Genomic DNA, 20,533 nt, shown 5'->3' with positions numbered 1-20,533 from the left:
ACCCTCCCCTCCATGTTGTTTTTTTTCTCTTCATCTCCAGGACCTGCTGCACACTGTCTTCCAGAACGGGAAGATCGTCAAGACGTACACATTTGACGAAGTCAGAGACAATGCCAAGCTCAAAGAGAATGAGCTTGAAGTAGCGATGCACTGAGCGCAGCACTACTTAACCCCCAACCTTCCACCCTAAACCCCAAAACAACCCCCAACCACCCCCCCTCCCCTCAACCCCTTCACCTTTTGGCCTCCGACGCCACCTCAGAAAACAGAGGTGGCGTGCACTGCTAATAATAGATCCCCACTCCCAAAGTTTAAGAACCCCCCCAAAAACGTTCCTAAAAATATACCTGAGACTCCCTTAAAATTCACAGATCTTCACCTGATTGGTTGGTTCTCCAACAGAGTGTGTGGTGAACGGTGCTGATGAACGGCGATGAGTGTGAGGAGGGGAAAAAGAGAAAGAGAAAGAGAATGTGTGAGAGGTAAAGTAAAGTGACATGAATGACAGACATGTAGAGGGATAGAAGTCGCGGATATGATGATGAACCGTGCGTTCGCTCCCATGTGCCACCGCCCCCAAATTAAACTTCGGCATGTTGCACTGATAAGCTAGACATATTGCAACGTAAAAAAAAAAAAATGTGATTGGCCGCCGATAGGCAATGTGTCAGCAGACTTTTCCATGCCGACACAAATGCAAAAAAACAAAAAAAGATGATTGTGAGTAAGCTCCCGGCGGCTGCGTGCGGAGTGAACTCACGGCAAGTGAAAGGCGACGACGGAGAAATACGAACCACACTCACACCAATGAGCGCGCCCCGTGTATTGTGTACAGAACTGTTTAGAGGGAAAAAAAAATACATGTCTAAATCTACTTAGCTTTGTCTTTTATGTGAAGGAAGAAAATGATGATCGTGGTATACGAGACGGTGCACCGATAACATTGACTGAGAGCAGCTGATAACGTTGCTTCTACTCGGAAGCAGAAGATCCTGTAACTGTGGGGCGATGAAGGAATTCATTTTCCCCCGTTTTCTTGATTTTAATCAGAAGTTACGGCACAAATTATAACAGGCCCATATCTATCAAGTACTACCTGAATATTTTGTACTCTTACTCAGCCAAATAAAATGTTATGGGTGCATCTCAGAAGGTGTATAAATGATCATCTACTTGCCATTATGTCGACCACAGAGCGTTCACATCATGAAGGTCCAATCAGGATTTAGCCAATCTCAAAATTATGTTTTTAATGTTTGTTTTTTTTAATTTCAGATGTTTACATATGTGTAAACACTGAATTATATTACTCCAGCATTTGTGAAATTGAGAAAGATCATTTTACATTAATAATTCTAATGTTGTTAGAGCCCCAAATCTTTATTGACAAGATTAGATTAGAGTCAAATGTGTCAGATTGGGTCTTCACGACGGTGAATGCTCTGGAAACCAGTCTTTGCTGTATAAGACCAAGAGTTGATGTAAATACATCACAGAAGTTGTCTTCACTGGAATGAAGACGATCTAACTGTGTTTATGAAAGATTATGTGGCTACTGGGCTGAAATGTATGTTAAATGTTGGTTCTGCTGTATGTGTGCTTGGATCTGTGTGTGTGTGTGTGTGTGTGTGTGCACTGAGATTTTCTTCCTTTAAAGGATCGTGTAGTATTCCTTTATGCAAATGTACTTGTCGATCGGGGGAATAGAGAACACTCTTCCTTTTGCTTTGCCGGCCTTTTATTCTGAAAGGAGACACAGAGGTGTGGCGATACGGTGTGTTTTTCCCTTTGGGCGACGTAAAAGCAACCAAGAGGCGAAGAGAAAAGTGAGACTGGAGAGATCAGGAATGACTTTCTGACAGCGGTGTACTGACCATGCTTTGGCAGTTGGTGGTGCCCTTGGTATCACTGCCTTAACTCGTGAAAAGCAGGCAAACAGCTGTATTTCTAGAACAGTGTAAAATGTGCCCAGTGATTGTTTGGATTCATTTGCCCAGGTATAAATGGGATGTTGCTGATAACGCCTTTTTGGAGTTAATTATCTTCCCGTTCGGAGCATCTCGGTGGAGCGTCACTCCTGTTTTGCAGGTGTGTTTTTAGTCACATTGCTGAGTTGGCCCTTTCAGAGTGAAGCGTTTTATTCTGTCACAGAGCGAGGAGGGATTCAAGAGGAGCCGGTGACATCACAGGAAACAAATAGTTTAAGACCGGACACAAAATATTTGACTGACTTTTTCACAATGTGCAGTCTAATCTAAATTGTAATGTGTCTAATACTTTGGTTTACGACTAAATACCTGCAAAATTAACAACATTCTCTTAAGCTTTAACTGTATTTTGTGTGTTTAGTGCTTACTAGCAGAAGTAAAGTAAGATGATGGACATCATAGACTATATATATATATATATATATATATATATATAGATGGACGGCGTGTCTCCACTTCCTCCCACTGTACAAAAGTGAAGCCAAAATATCCTAGATACAGGAGCTGCCATCTTGAGATTTTTATGTCATTTGGAACCACTTAGCAGCTACATTAGCACCACGGTAGCTGTTTGGCTAGCAAGACACATGTTCTATTACACAGACTTGTGACGGTTATGTAAAGTTAAAGTTACATCTCTCTCGCACAATTCCCGAGCCTCCGGCCGCGCGACTACTTCACTCTGAGCAGCTGTCAATCATGACGTCCCGCCCCCTTTTTTATAGCATCAAATAACGAATTAAAACCAAACTTATCTGAAAAATGAACACTATAACATAGATCAGCTTGATAAGAACGACCTAAAATGACAGAAACCATCTTTGGGAAAAAAGTATTCAACGTGTACTTTGACTTTTTAAATTGGCCCATTTGCCAACATGGAGGGGGGCGGGACTTATGACATATACTGCAACCAGCCACCAGGGGGCAATCAAGATGTTTTGGCTTCACTTTTGGGGAACTGTTATATCCTCCATCTTTATATACAGTCTATGGTGAACATGGTAAATACCTGCTAAACATCAGCACGTTGCTGACATTGCATGCTGACATTAGCATTTAGCTTGAAGCATAGTCTCACAGAGCTGCTACAGTAGCAAAGCTGTAGATTATCTTGCTAAAACTCCATCTAATACAGTAGTTTAAACTTTGCCTGCACACTCTTTTTCAGACATTCAGCCATTTCACGTTCAGAGCGTCACATATTGTCACCTTGGAGGCTGCTCCCACAGTGTGCTAAGTGTTTTGCCCCTGAGCAGAACTGACTTTATTCACTTCACCGCATGAACACCGACTCTGCTAGTTTTCTGTGATTTTAGGGAAAGACCTTGAAGAAACCTGTGATGTCACTGACTCCCCATTTATTTCTCGCCTCTGGCTCAGACCAACCTGCTCAAAACACAGACTGGTAAACAACACAGCTGAAACAATGTCACACTGTTTTATTTGATTTTTCCTACTGTTTTTTGTTTCCAACTGTTATTTGTCAGATCATTTGTTCTTCAATTCTGGAGTAACAACAGTTTTCCAATTTATGGGGTGCATTTTAGTAAAACTCTGATTTTACTATTTTGATACTGTCTCGGTTTTTACCTCAAAGAGAAATATTATTTTGTATGACAAAGGAGGAAATAACAAAAATGCCAGAAATATTGCAGTAAATATCCTTATTTACGAACGATGCGGCCATACTGCCTTCTCACTTGTACATACAACAACTAGTCTGACTGAAAGCAGAGAGGCAGGTTAGGTAGGGAGACGACCACAACTAGATAATATTATTATTTTTGTCAAAAGGACCGTTTTTTGAATATCCAAACGTGCTTGACTGAACTGGCAGTGCGACTGTCGAGCTTCTGTTAGTGTGTGTGTGAATGCCTTGTGTGTGTAACGGATGAGAAACTTGTCTGTGAATACTTTTTTTCCTTTATGTCGTTGTTGTTTTACTCGTATGTATATGTTGGTTGTCCCAAAATTCTCTCCCGACACAACTGATATTTTATCTAACATAACTTGCTATATTGTCAACAATACATTGATTAAAGATGCCACCCTGTCAGTTTGGAATGGTTGATTTATTTTGCCTACTTTTGTATAGGGTTGATTTAAAATATGTTTTTACTATTAACGTTTTCAGTTCAGATACTTTATATGTTGTCAGACGCTAATATCGGGGCCAGATAAAAAAAATCTTTCTGGGCGTCCAGTCTTTTGTTAAAATAGAAAAACTATACTCATGTACAAAAATGGCAAAGTAAAACCCAAATGGCATTTAGGTGTTTGCAAATTCCTCATAATTTTCCAGGAAGTTTCCTGTAAAGAGGAATGTAATTTGTTAAAAACAATTCTAGGAATACCCGTGGAAGTATCTGCTCAAAACCCCAAGTATCTATTAGTTCATTATTCATTTGTTATTGGAAACTTTATTTTTCATATTTGTTGGAATTTCTTTTGCATGTTGAGCTGACCTGTTGTGAAGCGACTAAAAGACTCTGTAGATGAGGCTAATGAATAAATTGGAAGTGTACTGATTTAACCCTGCTGCTATGTTCCCCATGATTGTACCAAACCACGTGCTTCTTTCCAGGAAACGGCTTATAAATTATTCAGAAATTATGAATCCGTAAAGTGTCCAACACTTAGTATCTCAACCACATTTTATAGATTGAAATACCTGAAAACATTTTAGAAAGCCTATTAAGTCACAGAGCTGCATTTAGACAATCGACAGTTTTGCAGTCCTTCAGTTGAATATCTCTGTACTGTCTTCAACATACAAGTCTGCTTGGTGTTAGTAGGCTTCTGTTGTAAGACACATCGTGGACTGTCTCCATTGACAGAGTAAATCTCAGCTCTGTCTCACCATAACACTTTAGGTTATTAGTAGACAGTAGCATGTAATAGAGGGAGCTGTAAAGGGGCACTTTCTCAATTCTCACTTTGTCAGGGTACATACTTCGGGACAGGGTTGGGGTTAGAGGCTGAGATCTCGCTTTAAGTCAAGCTCCAAAAACACCTCCCATAATGCAACTAGCATTTTCTATTTAACCCTCCCTGCCTGATAAACACCCATATATTTCAAACTACTATTTTTTTTCAGACTTTGATCAGCTCCTCCAGTTGCAAATTCAGGCTGTCTGGCAGGGGTGAAAAATAAAAAAAAGGGCACCAGTACACAGAACGTTTTTTCGAGCATGTAGGGCAGCCTGTTTTCTAAATTTTTTAGGGCACCCTAAAGGGAATTTTATCACCTTTTCTCCACTGGAAGGGCACCCTAGAGCGCACTTTATCATGTTTTCTCCACTGGAAGGGCACCCTAGAGCGCACTTTATCATGTTTTCTCCACTGGAGGGGGCACCCTAGAGGATATTTCCAAGCTAATATGGTTCTAATCTAATTTGTTAACTCTCAAATATCTATCAAAGTCAGATCTTCAAGTTTCATAGAATATCGATATTTCTATCAGATGAGTAAATTAGCTTAACATGTAAAATTGGTGCATCACCCCCTTTAACAGATGTGCAGTAAAGAGTGTTTCACCAAGTAGTCCCTTTTATTTATGTCAACTCGGGTCAGTTGGTTTTCTTTCTCTTTTTTTGTTGAAATAATGTTGAAAGTGTGTGAGAGTGTGCTCTGAGTCATATGACCCAGTCAGCAGCACCGAGGAGGCGTTTCACTGTAACTGCAAACTCAGCAAGGAGGAGGGAGGAGGAGGGGAGGCAGGATGAGGACTCTGGCGGATGGATCCAATGAAAACTCAGTAGGACACTTCTGATGCCTTTTTGGTACTCAGGCTGTAACTTTAGCCTCCTGGTGTTACTGTGCACGATAATGCATTGCTTGAAGTGGTCTTTGTGGTCTTTTTATGATCTTTTGGTAGTTGGACATCTTTTTTTCCTTCCCCAGTAGATGAAAAACTTTCTTGCAACAGTGTGGAAGCCATCAGATAGGAGGGTCACGCTTTTTTCATCTAACATCCGTTTCCTGTAACTAAATACACATGAGCAATGCGTAATTTGGCACACTTTACGCACTTTATCCGCTGCGTATTTTGCGCATCTCCAAGTGGAGCGCTAGACTCATTTTTCAAACTACACTGCAAAAAATATCCACTTTAACTAATTTTTCTATTAACATTTGTTGATAAAAGTTCCCAAAACGCGTAAAACTGTATTTTTAATAAGTTTAACCATCTCACTTCCATGGCACACATTTAATTCAGTTGTTTCAGTGCAAAGTTGGGTTGTAAAAGTCACTTTAAAAGTTGGGTTGGTTCATTTTTTGCAGCGTCGGCAGTAAAACCACGTCATTGTGTCAAACAACTCCCCTTTTTTTCCTCCCTGTTGGACCAACATCCACAGTTTGTGAACAACTGGAGAAAGAGTTTTTTGGACCAGAAGAGCAAATCATGATGACCGGATTTCGGCTGAACTTGTCGCCGCTGAAGGAGCCGCTGGGCTTCGTCAAGCTGGTGGAGTGGGTGAGTTACATATCCATACACTCAATACACTCGATCTGTCTCTGTGTGTGTGTGTGTCATACCCAGAGGACAGGGAGGTCCAGTCCCTTTCTTGCTCTTTGGATTTTCCCTTTTGTGGGCGATTTTCACTTTTGAGGAAAAATCCCTTAAGTAAACAGTTTTAGGGGGATTTGTTATAATAAAGCAGATGACAAAAAATATTAGAAAATATGACCTTTGTACAAATTCATAGAAAGCATATATCAACTTTGAGCTTTTACACTTACAAGAATGATTAAAATGTATGCAGTAATGTCATATAATGAGTAAAGCTAAATATGAAAAACTTTGTAAAGGGAGAATAAACACACAAATACTCAATAATATTATGAACATTATCACAAGTTTTTCCTTGAAAATATTTAATTTAACTTGACTTGTCTGCCTCTGTTTACTATCTTACAAATAATTCCACAGTAAATGAAATGTCAAATGATGACAAAATGGAATGGTTATTTAGTTTTAATGCTTATAAGTTGGCTACTTTTGTTTCTCAAGCTTGGAAAAAGCTCTAAGATGGTTTATTTGTTAAGTAATATTTGTAATTCATATTGCTACTCTGGTTTCTTCCTTTGTCTTTTCTTTATTTTCTAAAAAAATTGTGTCTTGTAAGCCACACACAATAATAATACAATCAAAGTAAAAATCCAGATCTTTAAGATTAATAGATGGAATCTGTGTTTGACAAAGAAAACGTGGCTAAAGTGAGTTACGTTCAGTTCTGTCCAGTGCAACTGCATATTTTTGCTGGTTGCATGGGCCTGCCCTTCAGAGGACACAGTTATAGATTAATGCATCTGTCAGCAATAATTTACTTCTGAATAACTGAATAACTCCAGCATGCAGTGTGTGTGTCATCATGGGAGGAGAACAAGCAACAGTTTCTTTGGAAAGCCCAGTAACCGGTGGTCTCTACTGTACGTATCCTCCAGTACAGTAAGTGGGTCGGAGGAGTCCAGTGTGGTGGACTGTAATGCAGCTACAGCTTCAGCTTCTCTCAGCTGTTCTATTTTCTCATAACCCAAACACACACATACAGAGCTATAGAGCAGCAGCAACAGTCATCTGACTCAAGACAAGACTGTGTGTGTTTCACTGTGTTGGCCTTATGTAACCCTTATCTAACACCACATATTTGTGATTCACAAGAGAGTCTGGATGATAAATTGTGTGTACATATTCCCACATTTAATGCTTGGAATGTCCTGTGTAATAATACAGGAATCCCAGACCAATTGGCCAAGCCAATAGTGACTGCAACGACTATATAAGGAGTTTGAAACATCACTTTACCACTTTAATTATTACAATACATCACTGTTTAAAAAACATTATTAGATGAATAATTTAATACTTTCATGAGCACATTTGTTCACATTACATGCTTTATATGAGAACTGAAAATAGTTGTATCAACAAATCAATAATCTGCCACTATTTTGATAATATAATCATCTTTAATGTCATTTTTTCAGACAAAAATACCAAATATTCCCTTGTTTTAGGTGCTCAGTTGTGAGGATTTGCTGATTTTCTTTGTTTTACATGATAGTAAATTGAATATCTTTAGGTTTTGGACAGTTGGTGGGACAAAACAAGGTATTTAAAGGTATTTTATTTATGATGTTGGCTTTAGGAAATCATAACAGGTATTTTATCACTATTATTCTGATTATTCTTCTATCAACCAATTGATTAGTCGAGAAAATAACCAGCAGATTAATAGATAATGAAAACAATTCTTGGCTGCAGGTTTTTGTAACACACTTTTTTGTTACAAATTCTGGTCTACAACATAACAAATCTGTCATATAGAGACATTTTTAACACAAAGCCGTTGCCTGCATGCTTGCTACCACCCTTCCATTAATAAATAACATAACTGATCAAATAATAATGCATGTAGAATATGTTTCTTTCAGGCTGCAGCAGTGAATGTGTGTTTGGCCCGTGGTTTTTGGACCGGAATTTAACCCAGCAGTTGAATGGAAACAGCAAGTTGATGATATCATCTTTGAGTTCTGACAGATGGTTCATCACTATACTGCTGTCGAAGAAATTGGAGGAGGGTGTCCAGCTGGTTTGCCTTGTCTAAAATCCAACATTTTTGCCCCTAAATGAAAAAGTAGTTTCCTTGGCACAGTGGAATGGTTTAGCCTAAACACTCGTACCTCCCTCGATGTTATCTTCCAACGCAGTAGTAAACAGGAAGGAGTAACAAATTCTACAAGGCTGACATGTCGTTGAAAAATGATGTTAAAGATATTTCTCTCTTTTTTGGACTTGGAAGGAAGGAAGACGTGCATGGAAGGAAAGGAAACCCAGAGACAAAATGGGCACACGCTTCAGTGGCTTTAGGGTTTTTAGTCGGACTGACCTGGACTCCATGACCTCTGTATGAGAACGCTGCGGATTATTCTCTTTCTACCGCCAGACACAATGTTTTTTCTTTCCTATAATGTCCACTTTTCATTGTTTGCATCGCACGCAAGAACCTGTGACTTAACTTCTATCACATACTGTGAGTGGTTGCAATGTGTGCAGATTGCTGATGCTGTCTCACAGCTTGATTATGAGTGAAGTGACTGCCTGTGATTTTATTAGGAAGTCTCTGGAATGTCCGTAAATTGGTGCTGCGTGGTTTGCAGATGTGAGGGATGTCTGTGATGAAGGCCTAAGTATACTAGCAAGGCACTGCTGTTTGTCCACAGTTGCCATGTTTGGAGAAGATGCCACCTGGAGCCTTAATTGGGACTAAATGGTGATATTGGAAACGTGACAAAATACCCAACTGTCCGACAGTGTTTGTGCAGCGTGTTATTTATGCTCTGTTTAAGAAAATGTGAGCATAAACAAAAGAATTAAAATGTCAAGTTGTGTGTGTGTGTGTGTATGTATGTGTGTGTGTGTGTGTGTGTAGTTGGTCCGCCCTGTCGGTTCCAGTTATTCATGCTGAGGCTCCGTGACCTCGTAGTGGCAGAGTGACAGAATCAGTGAAACATGAATGTGAGAGAGAAGTAGTTTATGGGGGTGTGCAGCCAGGAAAACAGGAAGTGGCAGCCAGTGACATCTGGAGAAACATCTGGAGAGAGGCCTCGAGGTGTGTGTGTGTGTGTGTGTGTGTGTGTGTAGCTGTACAGTAAATGTGGGTCTTGTGGTGTGACGCTAAAGGCTAAAAGTTGAGGTGGCCTGTCGTAAGCATTTTTCAAGGGTGTGCGTATGTGTGATACAGTTTTGCTGATGAAACACAATTTAAGAGGGCAGTTGTAAGATGTTTTTTTATGTCCTGGCCGATGAACAGACATTGGTGCGTGTCATTACTTTGTAATGTGAGGTGTGAATCAAAGATCATTGCTTTGTCATATGATGTAATCCACTTCCTGTCAACTGCATGCTGTCTAATAAAACACAAATGCCTCAAAGTACCTATTGTGCTTTTGTGCACATAAACACTGCTCCTGAACTGCCTGAAACGCCTTGCTTGAAGTCCCGCCTTTTCTTCCGTAACGTGGTGATGTCACCAAGTAACACATTTGCTTAATACCTACTTAGCGGCTAGTTTGGCACGCCCTCAAACAAAGTTGTTTAGAGCGGAGCTGTAGCGGAGTCTGAAGAGTTTGGTTAAGTTGACCAATCACAACAGAGTGGGCCAGCTGACCAATCAGAGCAGACTGGGCTTTTTTGGAGGGGGAGGAGCTCAAACAGAGCATTTCAGACAGAGGGTGAAACAAGGTGGTGCAGCATAGCTGGTACGAGAAAAATTAGGCGTTTTTTTAACATGAAAGCATGTAAACATGTTTTAGTAGTATGGTATTTTGGAAGCAACCAAAGTTAGCAACTAGCTGGTAAACATAGTAGAGCAATTATCAGCTAAAGAGGCAGACTTTTCCCTCAAGAGATGGAGGAGACCAAAACAGAGCAAAAAGGAGAGACTTTTATTTGTCCGGTGGCTGGAAACACAACTCCAAATGAATGCTTATGTTGCTCCTTGTCTACTAGAGATGCAAATAAGCCACTGTTTGTTTAACATGTTCACAATGTCAACTTTCTATGGTGTAGTGTTCACAGCTTTTTTGCGTATTTAACTCTGTTCTGTGATGTTAAATCTTTGAGTTAGTGTTGCACTGTAGCATAGCTGTCTGTTGCTGAGTGAGGATGTGTGATGATGACAGGAAGAAGCTGGTGTATGAAAACGGTCAACGACACATTGTGAGAGGAACAAATCAGATCCATGAAGTGTGAGTAAAGTGATAGGCCTAAGAGTCTGAGTCTGAAGGAATAACATAATCTGCCTGCTGCAGTTTGAGGGTTAAGCTCAGCAGCAGCCAGCCTGACTAAAAGAATTTAGTATGTGTTGGTTTTAAGGAGAGTATTAGTGTCACATGGCCTACACACTGAATCAGATGCTTTCTGCCCCTGCGAGAAAGAATTCAAGAGCTGAATGGCAGCATTAGTGCGGCCATGTAAGTCATTTTATTTGTGAGAGGAAGGTCTACCAAATAGTCTCTCAAATGGAAAACCTTTCTTGCTAGGTGACTTCAGCAGCAAATGTTAAAATGACACGGAAAACAAATGGTACGAAATAAAGAGGCTTCTGAGAGATTTGGTTCAGATTCCCTTTAGAGAAAAACAAATATGAGAAGCAAAGATCTTGTAAAAATTGTTGAGTAGTGAGTTTTATTTTCAGCTGTTTGTTAGAGTAAAATGCTGGCCATCTGTTAATCCCTCTGGCTCTTTACTGCTGACGCCGTGTTTAAGGTTGCCAACTTTCGTCTTGGGTGTGATGTTCTGGTGGCATTATACTTTCAAACTGTATCGCCCAAGAATACACAAAGAATAAACTTAAAACAAATCTCCAATTCTTGATTTTGATGTTATTTCCCCAAAGCCGAACAGGGTTTTCTTAAATCATCTCCCTAATCTCTCTCTCTCTCTTGTCTGTCCAAACAGCTCACGGCCATATTTGCTTTTGGATGCTGCACCGGATACTCGGGGAAGAACATCATATCTCTCTTCTGCGGCGATGGCACCAATGAAACTCTCAATGCCAACTTCCACTACCCGTTTAGGTGAGAATCGCAACACATTTTGGGTGATTTTTCAACGTCGAGGCGCCAGTATGAAATGTCACTTGTCATCGGTTGCGTAATCGATTTTCAAAATAAAATAACACAGCAATTAATGATGATTTTAACTTTCCCTCTTGTATTGCGGTCAGGTTGGCCCAGGTCCCGCTCGTCGATGGGAACGCCACTCTTTGTAACCGCTCCGTCACGACGACACACATGGTGGGGGACTCGGCCTCCGCGTCCGAGTTCTTTGTCGGCATCGCCATCGTCTGCTTCCTGTACAGCATGGTGGCTCTGTTGGTGTATTTAGGCTACATGCACGTCTACAAGGACTCCGACTTTGGACCCATTTTTGTGAGTGTTGGTCTTGCTGGTCAGCTTCCCCAAACGCCTGAAAATGATGAAAGTGGGTCACTTGTAAGTTCTGTCTGTAGAGCTGATGTGTTCGTCCTCGTTTCCAGGACTTTGTGATCACGGCGATCCTGGTCTTTCTGTGGCTGGTGTGTTCGTCCGCCTGGGCAAAGGGCCTGCAGAATGTGAAGGACGCCACGGGCACTGAAGGCATCGGCCGCACGCTGGCGCTCTGCAAGGGGAGCAACGTCACCTGCGAGGTCACAGAGTTCGCCAGCATGCGGACCCTCAACATCTCTGTGGTGAGAAGAAATACAGACAAACAAGATTTTAGTTCCACTAAACAGTCCATGATTAAATCCAAATCCACGGCCAGTAGAGAGGCTATTTCTAGCAAATCAGAGTCATTGATTGTGGCAGTGTCCCATCTCCCCAGTTTATATAAAACTACGCTAGAGCAGAAACATTAAGCAGCCTAACTCACAGTCATGAGACACTGAGCAATATCACTTTCATTTTCCTCAGAGTCTGTTTTCTGTGTCACAAGTCCACAGCAAATCTGTTGGAATGAACACAAATATGATCACAGTGTAAGTCCTCAAACTGTCCAATAATAAGATATAAAACCCATCAGATATCAAAATGTCGTCTTTTTTGTTCCTTAGAGTTTGAACGCGTCATCACAGAAGATTACAGTACATTATAAGAAACCTCCTACCATAGACTGTATATATGAAGTGGACGTAGTCACCGAGAGGTCACCCATTGGGTTGTGGACTGCTGTTTTGAAGCCTCTCTTTTGGTATTTTGGCCGTCGCCATCTTGGTTATTTGCAACCAGATGTGACACGAGAGGTTGGAGCTAAGTACAAACTGAACGCTGAATAAGACTTTTTTAGGGGACCAAAATGTTATAAATAACTTTCATGAACTGAAAAGTGAAAGACGCAAAAAACGCAGACAACTCTGTGGTAGCGACCTGTCAATCACAAGCTAGCCACGCCCTAAAGCATCCCCTGCTTTATGGTCTATTTGACTCTAAATGGGACCATAATTTACTAAATGAACATCATGCTGTATTGAAGAAGACTTGAAACTAGCGATTGAGACCATAAACTCATGTTTACAATGTTTACTGAGGTAATAAATGAAGTGAGAAGTAGGCTCATTTTCTCATTTTCTTTTTGCAACCAGAGGAGTCGCCACCTGCTGGCTGTTAGATAGAATGCAAGTTTAAGGCACTTCCTCATTGGCTTCACTTTTCATGTGTTTTCTAGTATTATTAATCTGTTTTTCTCTCTGCATGTCTTCCAGGTGTTTGGCTACCTCAACATGTTTGTGTGGGCGGGCAACGCCTGGTTCGTGTACAAGGAGACCCGTTGGCACTCCAAGAAATTCTCCACTTCTCAGCCCGGACCTGGAAGGCAACAGGTCCCCGCACCCATCTAACACGCGATACGATATAAAGCAACCCGTCCCATACATGAACACACTACACATAGAACAATTGAACACATGCACACTGCATGTACATGTATGTGTAACCCACATGTGCAAGAAATAGATTATTACACATAAAAATAGCTCTGTGAATATGAAAAAAATGAAGGATAAAATTGATATACGGTCAATTTAAAATTAGGATTTGGACCTTATCAACACAATAGCAGCTGTGTAGGAAGTACAAAGAGCTGAATTGGCATTTTGTAACCCAAAATGTCATATCATTCCTCGCACATTTATGGCATACTTGACCTGAGAACAGTTCTAAAAGCAATGTTAATTTCCCAAAAGATTTCCCTCTGAAGGCCTAAGCACCCCTGCAGCAGTGGGAGGCTGAAGACTTAAGGTTTCATGTGTAGATTAGCCTTTGATATTTTTTATTTCATATACTATAGCAACACCAATGCAATTAGTATGTCCAAAACTTTGAAACGTGCCTTTTTACAAGAATTCCTACATGATTTCTTATGCTTTTAGTAAGCAGATACATGCACAGACAATGACCAAATGTGTTTGTGCTTTAAACTTTACAGCAGCTTTTTGGCTTGTGAGTCTAGGAAGAGAGGCGTCCTTACTTCTTCTCTGGTCCAATTTTAGGACAATGACTGAATTTATTATGCTTTATTATATACTGATGAACGTAAGGTACTTTGATCTCTTTGTCTATGACATAAAACCTACCACAAGTTTTCATTTTTTTAACATCTGCCGCTATAAGGATAATGTGATCAAGGTTTTCAGGGTAGCAGAGAGTGTAATTCATTCATTCATTGTAATTTATTGACCTACAGTATATTGCATACATTTGATATTGGCCTTGAAATTGCTATGCATTTGCATCTGTGTTAAATATGTTGACTTTTTTCACATTTTGTATATTATTTTTTTTTTAGATTCAAAGCACTTTGTGTATCTAGAAAGTGACTCACTCACATATTCATTCATTCTTTCATTCATAGGCTCTCACAGTTTGCCCATGCGCCCTCTTGTGGTGGCGTATTGAAATGTTTGCACAAAACTAAAATAGGATTATTAATTTACAATTTACATTTTAGTGTAGAGGTGTCCTCTTTTCACGAAGCACAAGGATGAGGTGAATCCATATAGAAGTCTTTATTCTTCAGTGATTTTCCTCAGTAAGGTAAATATGTGTGGACAAGGAGTTTGATATATTAAACCTTAAGACATTTCCGACATGGACTGTGTAAAACGGCCTCCAACCTAAATATCAGGAAAGTAGTTTGTGCATTCAGTGTATGATGTTCTTATCACAGCATGCACAGTGCACTCACATGGTGATTAGCATGCTTTTATGATGTACCGTGAGAGTGTAAATCCATAAAGAGCACTTGATTGGAAGTTGGCTACTTGATTAGTTCAGGAAAATGTTGCAGCGCGAGTGCAGCCAAAGTCTGAAATCTACCAGTTCCTTTGACTTATTTAGTCTCAACTAAGGTACCAGATGAAGCTTAAATCCTTCCTTGTTGTTGTCGTTATAATTTTGAATGTAGTATAGTGCCTTTTTTATTTTCATTCATCACCTTTTTTGCATCACCGTTCAACTCTGCCAAAGCACTATTTTTTCCCCTGCTTATTCCATATCTCCATGTGATGTTAAATCAGTTATTTTGTTTGTTTTTTGATTGTCTAGTTTTTATAAATCCTTCATGAGACACCAAAACAGTGAGCTGGTGTTGTGTTTTATACACTTTTATTGTCTTATTTTTTTCAGCATATCTAGATGATTATTTGAAGGACTTTCTGATTATTATTTTTTTTGTCTATTGCCTTTTGATATCGTAAAAAATGTAAATGGGACGATGTCAATTCATTTAACGTTGTCGTTCAGGCAAAGTGAAATGAATGCGTGTGTGTGTGTGGTGTACTGGTTATGCCTCTGCACTCTTGTAATCATCATCATCATCCTGCCAGCTATAGCTTTGTCAATGATTCCTATGCATTTTAACCTGTCTTATTCAAGAGAGACACACATTCACTCTGTGACATGCACAATTTCAATGTACCTTTGTTTTTTCAATAAAAATGAATGATTTTTTTTCAATAATCTCTTTCGTGAATGTGTGTGTGGTTTAAAACGTCTATTCAACTTTAGTTTTATTCTGCATTTTCTCCCTGGTCATGTGTGAAACAGAAGGTTTTATAGTGCAGGTTTAAACATCTGGGGAAAAAAGTAGAAAATTGTTTGAATTCAACTGCTCAGGTAAGATAACAAAATGATAGATCTAGAAGGTTAACAAAAGAGTGAAAGTATTTGAAGACGTTAAAGCGGTTGTGACTCAAAAACCATTATTATGACCCTTGAAGACAGTTTACTGGTTTGTCCTGTGACCTCCTGATTTGTCCTGTGACCTCAATGATTACTGTGTGGGAAACAAACACACCACTGTGACTGAGTCATCCTTCGTGTGTTTGTGTGTGTGAGATAGAAAGAGGAGATAATAGAGAAGTGCACTGCATAGTGTATGTGTGTGTGTGAGAGAGAAAGACAGGAAGGATTGCATTCAACCACAGATGATCATATAAAGTGTGTGTGTGAGAGTAGATTTGACCTGATTTGACGCATCAGTATAAACTAATCAATGTCATTTCCTTGCCCTCATTTAAGGCGGTCATTTCCTCTGTATCTCCACCCTGTCTCCGTCTCGCTGACTTCGTAAACATCATGCGGCTGTACCGTGGAGCTGCTGCGTTAAATCTGCTGAATAAAAGCTGGATTTAAGTGCCCAGTTTGTTCAGTATTATTATCATAATGGAATAAAACGGTGCGATTTAATTGAAAGTTTCTTTAAAAAGGGGGACGATCCATGCGTCACGTCCACCAAGGCTGACTTTGCACTTGAAACGCAGGTTCTGTTTTCAGCCACAAGAGGTCAGCGTAGTGCCACGAGCTTGACCTACTGAGCCACTTTTGAGAAGCCAAGCATCCTGGGACAGTTTGCATCAATGACCAGAGAAATCAGATATATTTAATTGATGCTGTCCTCTATTAAATTCACATATCTAAATGCATGATGTAGATGAAACGTCCTCTGGACTTTAAGTTTGAAAAACCCCAGCTTTTCACCACCTGACATCATTTAAAGAGGTTGTTGTTAAGCTGAGAAATTATATGACTAATCGTAACATAAGCTACAATAAAAATAAAATTTTGCCCGTTCCCAACTATGTGAACAACTGGTCATGTTATATTGGTGTTTTATTTGCAGCGTTAACCTCTGACCTAACATGCACAAGGCTGCAAAATCATGCAGATGTTTTTTAGTGTCTCAGTGAAGCCAAATAATCAAAACGAGCGAAAATTAAACTGCAGCTGTAACCTTACAATGTAATCTGATCTACTAACACCATAATGCTATTCATAGTCCTGACCTCCGCTTTCCAAAATCCATTATGCCCATTACTTTGCAAGTCCCTAGCAAGCGTTTCATAGTACTCTAAATGATATTACTGAAGCGAGAGAAGATTTAAATCTATCATTTTAGTACATTTTTAGACTCAAACAAGGGCCCGTGCCTAATATTTCCAGCCTCAAACTACAGTAGAGCAGGAAGCAGTGTTCATTCCTGCCAGGTCTAATATTATACACTTATTTCATTTTTTTCAGTATGGTGTAGATAACCTTGTATATTAAGTGTCATTAGTACTAAGGCCAGATCAATTAAGCTTAACAGTATTGAGTACATACAGTATATTAGGTCTCAATATTTACCGTCACAGCAACAGGTAGATGGATCAATTCATTATAATGTCCCTTAGGTTTTACAAATGTACCTAACTGTTAACATTCATCAATATTGGCTGGATGAGGTAAGGTCATTATCACTACAAAAGTGTTTTAAATGTCTGCAAAATAATTATTGAATGAAACATCCCCTAAAAACATATTAGGTTGTGTTATTATCCTCAATAAACCCCCATCTTTATGACAGAATTTAAATATAAATACATTTCCTGTCTTTGTAGTTGATAGGTCCACCAATACCTAATCAATAACGGACTATTTGTTTTTCCTGTCTTCCATTATATTACATTCAAGATTCAAGATTCAAGATGTTTATTGTCACGCCGGTTATACAAGTACAATCGTGTGAAATGCTTTTTGCTGGGAAGCTCCATTAAAAATAATAACTTATATATTACAATTATAAAAGGAAATACTTTGTACAAGGCATATTAAGAACATATACATATCAGGAAGTATGAATGTACATATATAAGAAATACTTTGTACAAGGCATATTAAGTACATATACAGGCATATTAAGAACATATACAGGCATATTAAGTACATATACAGGCATATTAAGAACATATACGTTAAGAACATATACAGTATATACAGTATAAGATATATGATTAAGGTACTTTTTGTGTGAGAAGGTTTCGTATGAATTATCTATTTAAAAGTCTGATGGCCCAATGATATTTAGATTTTAAAAAATAATTTCTAATGTTTTCTAATGCAACATAATGTAACCGTGTAACTGTCCTATTTTATATATATATATATATAACATATATATTACATAAATATATTTATATATATATATATTACATATATATATATACAAATAATATAAATAATATATTACATATAAATAATATATTACATATATTTTATGATAAATCAGTTTAATGTTAATAGGATGTGCCTACAAACCTACATACTGAACTTTTGAACTTATGAGTATAGCTCCCTGGTCTGTCCTCAACATCCCAACCCCCTTCCGACAGAAGCCGAACCGAGCCGAACCCCTCCGACAATGACGTCACCATATCTCGTTCTTTCGATTTTTCGCTTGCTGCGTGCGAAGGAAGGAGAGAGAGACAGACAGGAGAGAGAAAACCAACGGCTCTCAGCGAAGCAACAAGAAGGAAGAGCAATAATGGCGACACTGGCTCGCCAAATACCAAGTCCGGACAGCTTCCTCTGCGAGCCTTGGTCTTCCTACATCAGCGCGGCTAAATTACGTTTTGTTGACAGTAAGTTGGTTGTTTGTTTGTGCTGGACAAAGTGTCTGGAAGTGCAACTGTCTGTGATTGAGTTGAGTTAAAGCTGCTCTCACCTCTCAACCACCACGCAGCGTTGTCAGAGCGACGCAAAGTAACTGTCAAAAACAATATCACTACGGTAACGGTCGTGCTCAACCGTTACATACAGAGTTAGTTAGCACAGGCGCGTGCAGTAATGCTATGGCAACTGTAAGTTAGTTAGCTTTGACAGCTTGCTGCTAGCATGCTAATGCTAACCTGATATAGCCAGCCTCCTCTCTCTCTCTCTCTCTCTCTCAGACCAGCATGGCTCCACCACGCATGGACCCTAGAAGTTTGTTGTTGAATGCGCCTCTGCTGTGTTTAGTAAAGTGGCTGTTTGTGTTTGCAGCCTCGTCCTCGGATAAAAGCGACAAAGAAGAGCTCTACTGCCTCGGTGAAGCTGTGAGGCTCAGCAAACAAGGTGAGGAAGTTACACTGATGGACGCTGTCACTCTGTGGTTTGTTATTGTTTTGTTATGCATGATCTGCAGCATTAAGGATGCCAGGAGATGTGCGTTTTGTAACCTCTTTTCACTGAAACCACCTTTACTGGGCATCATGCATACTTTTTTAAATACATACTTGAGTTGAGATATGAAGGAAGAAGACAGGCTGTGTCAGCTCTGTCCAATGTAGCACATATGAAGAAATTAGGAAAAAAATCATTACAAAAATGAAATGTAAACTCCAAGATTTTGATTCATCTACTTGGAGAAAATAGTTTTGTTTTTTTTACATTTATCCTTTGATATTTCAATATATTGTTATTAGTTGTTTTTTATTTGTTTGTTTGTTTTATTGACACAACAAACATTAATTACTTCTTTATTGTTTTCTGTTTTCGGTCACTCACTGTGGTTTGTTATTGTTTTGTTATGAATGCTCTGCAGCATTAAGGATGGCAGGATATGTCTATTTTTAACCTCTTTTCACTGATTCCACCATTACTGGGCATCATGCATACTTTTTTAAATACATACTTTAGATAGATAGATAGTAACTTTATTGATCCCGAGGGAAATTCAAGTTTCCAGCATCACAGTTCCATAGTGCAAAACATGTTAGTAAAAAGGCAGTAAAAAAGTTGGTAGTGCAAAGTACAAAAAAAATACCAGATATAAAAATACAAGGAGATGAAGAAAACTGTTAAAACTGAATATAGTGCAGGGTAACAGCTGTGATACAAGACAAAAGATACAAAAAGTGAATATAGTGCAGAAGAGACTGTTAAAAATGAGTGTAGTGCAGGGTAACTCCAGTAGCTTAGTCTATGAAAGTGCACTGTGTGCATTATTATCTGTCCTGCAGACCGTCCTCCTTTGTCACCCCCCCCCCCTCCTCCCTAGAGAGGTGTTGTACAGTTTGATGGCTAGGGGGACAAAGGGTTTCCTGAGTCTGTGTGTGGAGCACTTGGGGAGCAGCAGCCTTTAGTTGAGATATGAAGGAAAACATTACTGAGTGATTATAAAGCTGTTTTACAGTAGTACCTGTAACTAATGATTATTTTCTCCATTAATCGATTCATCATTTTGATGTGTTTTACAGTAGTACCTGTAACTAATGATTATTTTCTCCATTAATCGATTCATCATTTTGATGTGTTTTTCAGTATTACCTGTAGTCTAAGATAGGGCTGGGCAATACGAAAATATATATTGTCAAAATGATATAAAAATGTCTATCGTATATATGCTTCTATATCGTTTCTATCGCGATATAGGCTAGACCTATATTTATTTATTTTATTTTTTCTCTATAATTTCACATAAAACTATTATGTTGATTTTACACTCAAGTTCTTAAAATGACAAAATGCTCTTTTAATACTTTTTATTTGTCATGTATATCATTCACACAGCAGTATGCAAACATAGGCTTTACCATATGATTATTTCATATAGACTATTTATTTATTGAAGTACCAGTAAACATGCTATATTGTGATATATATATATCGTTATCGAAATATGAAATGACCTATACCGTGATAGAAGATTTTGGCCATATTGCCCAGCCCTAGTCTAAGACTAACTGTTTCATCGTCAATAT

General features: G+C 39.0%; 3 protein-coding genes across 6 annotated transcripts in view; all 3 read left to right on the top strand.

The window, feature by feature from the left end:
• nampt1 (nicotinamide phosphoribosyltransferase 1) overlaps positions 1-4,524 on the top strand; it is a 31,348-nt gene extending 26,824 nt beyond the window's left edge. The window contains exon 11 of the mRNA XM_074626239.1: positions 41-4,524. Coding sequence (XP_074482340.1) covers positions 41-154 — 114 coding nt within the window. The 3' untranslated portion in view covers positions 155-4,524. The remainder of the gene's footprint in view (positions 1-40) is intronic.
• Positions 4,525-6,294: 1,770 nt separating this feature from the next.
• Positions 6,295-15,494, top strand: sypl1 (synaptophysin-like 1). Its single transcript, XM_074626251.1, has 5 exons — positions 6,295-6,468; positions 11,458-11,576; positions 11,726-11,930; positions 12,038-12,229; positions 13,241-15,494. Exons 1-5 carry the CDS (start codon positions 6,397-6,399, stop codon positions 13,373-13,375), a joined length of 723 nt encoding a protein of 240 aa, XP_074482352.1. The 5' UTR covers positions 6,295-6,396; the 3' UTR covers positions 13,376-15,494.
• A 2,601-nt stretch (positions 15,495-18,095) lies between these two features.
• atxn7l1 (ataxin 7-like 1) overlaps positions 18,096-20,533 on the top strand; it is a 38,768-nt gene continuing 36,330 nt past the window's right edge. For 2 of the 4 annotated variants that reach the window (XM_074626233.1, XM_074626236.1), the window contains exons 1-2: positions 18,099-18,433; positions 18,834-18,905. In XM_074626233.1, the coding sequence (XP_074482334.1) occupies positions 18,214-18,433; positions 18,834-18,905 (292 nt within the window). In that variant the 5' untranslated portion in view covers positions 18,099-18,213. Of the gene's footprint in view, positions 18,434-18,833; positions 18,906-20,533 lie in introns of all 4 variants that reach the window. The other 2 variants (XM_074626234.1, XM_074626235.1) reach the window with 2 other exon arrangements.

The sequence above is a fragment of the Sebastes fasciatus genome, chromosome 23, assembly GCF_043250625.1.
Source record: "Sebastes fasciatus isolate fSebFas1 chromosome 23, fSebFas1.pri, whole genome shotgun sequence".
NCBI classification, from domain to species: Eukaryota; Metazoa; Chordata; class Actinopteri; order Perciformes; family Sebastidae; genus Sebastes; species Sebastes fasciatus.
This window is presented reverse-complemented; position numbering and strand designations above follow the sequence as displayed.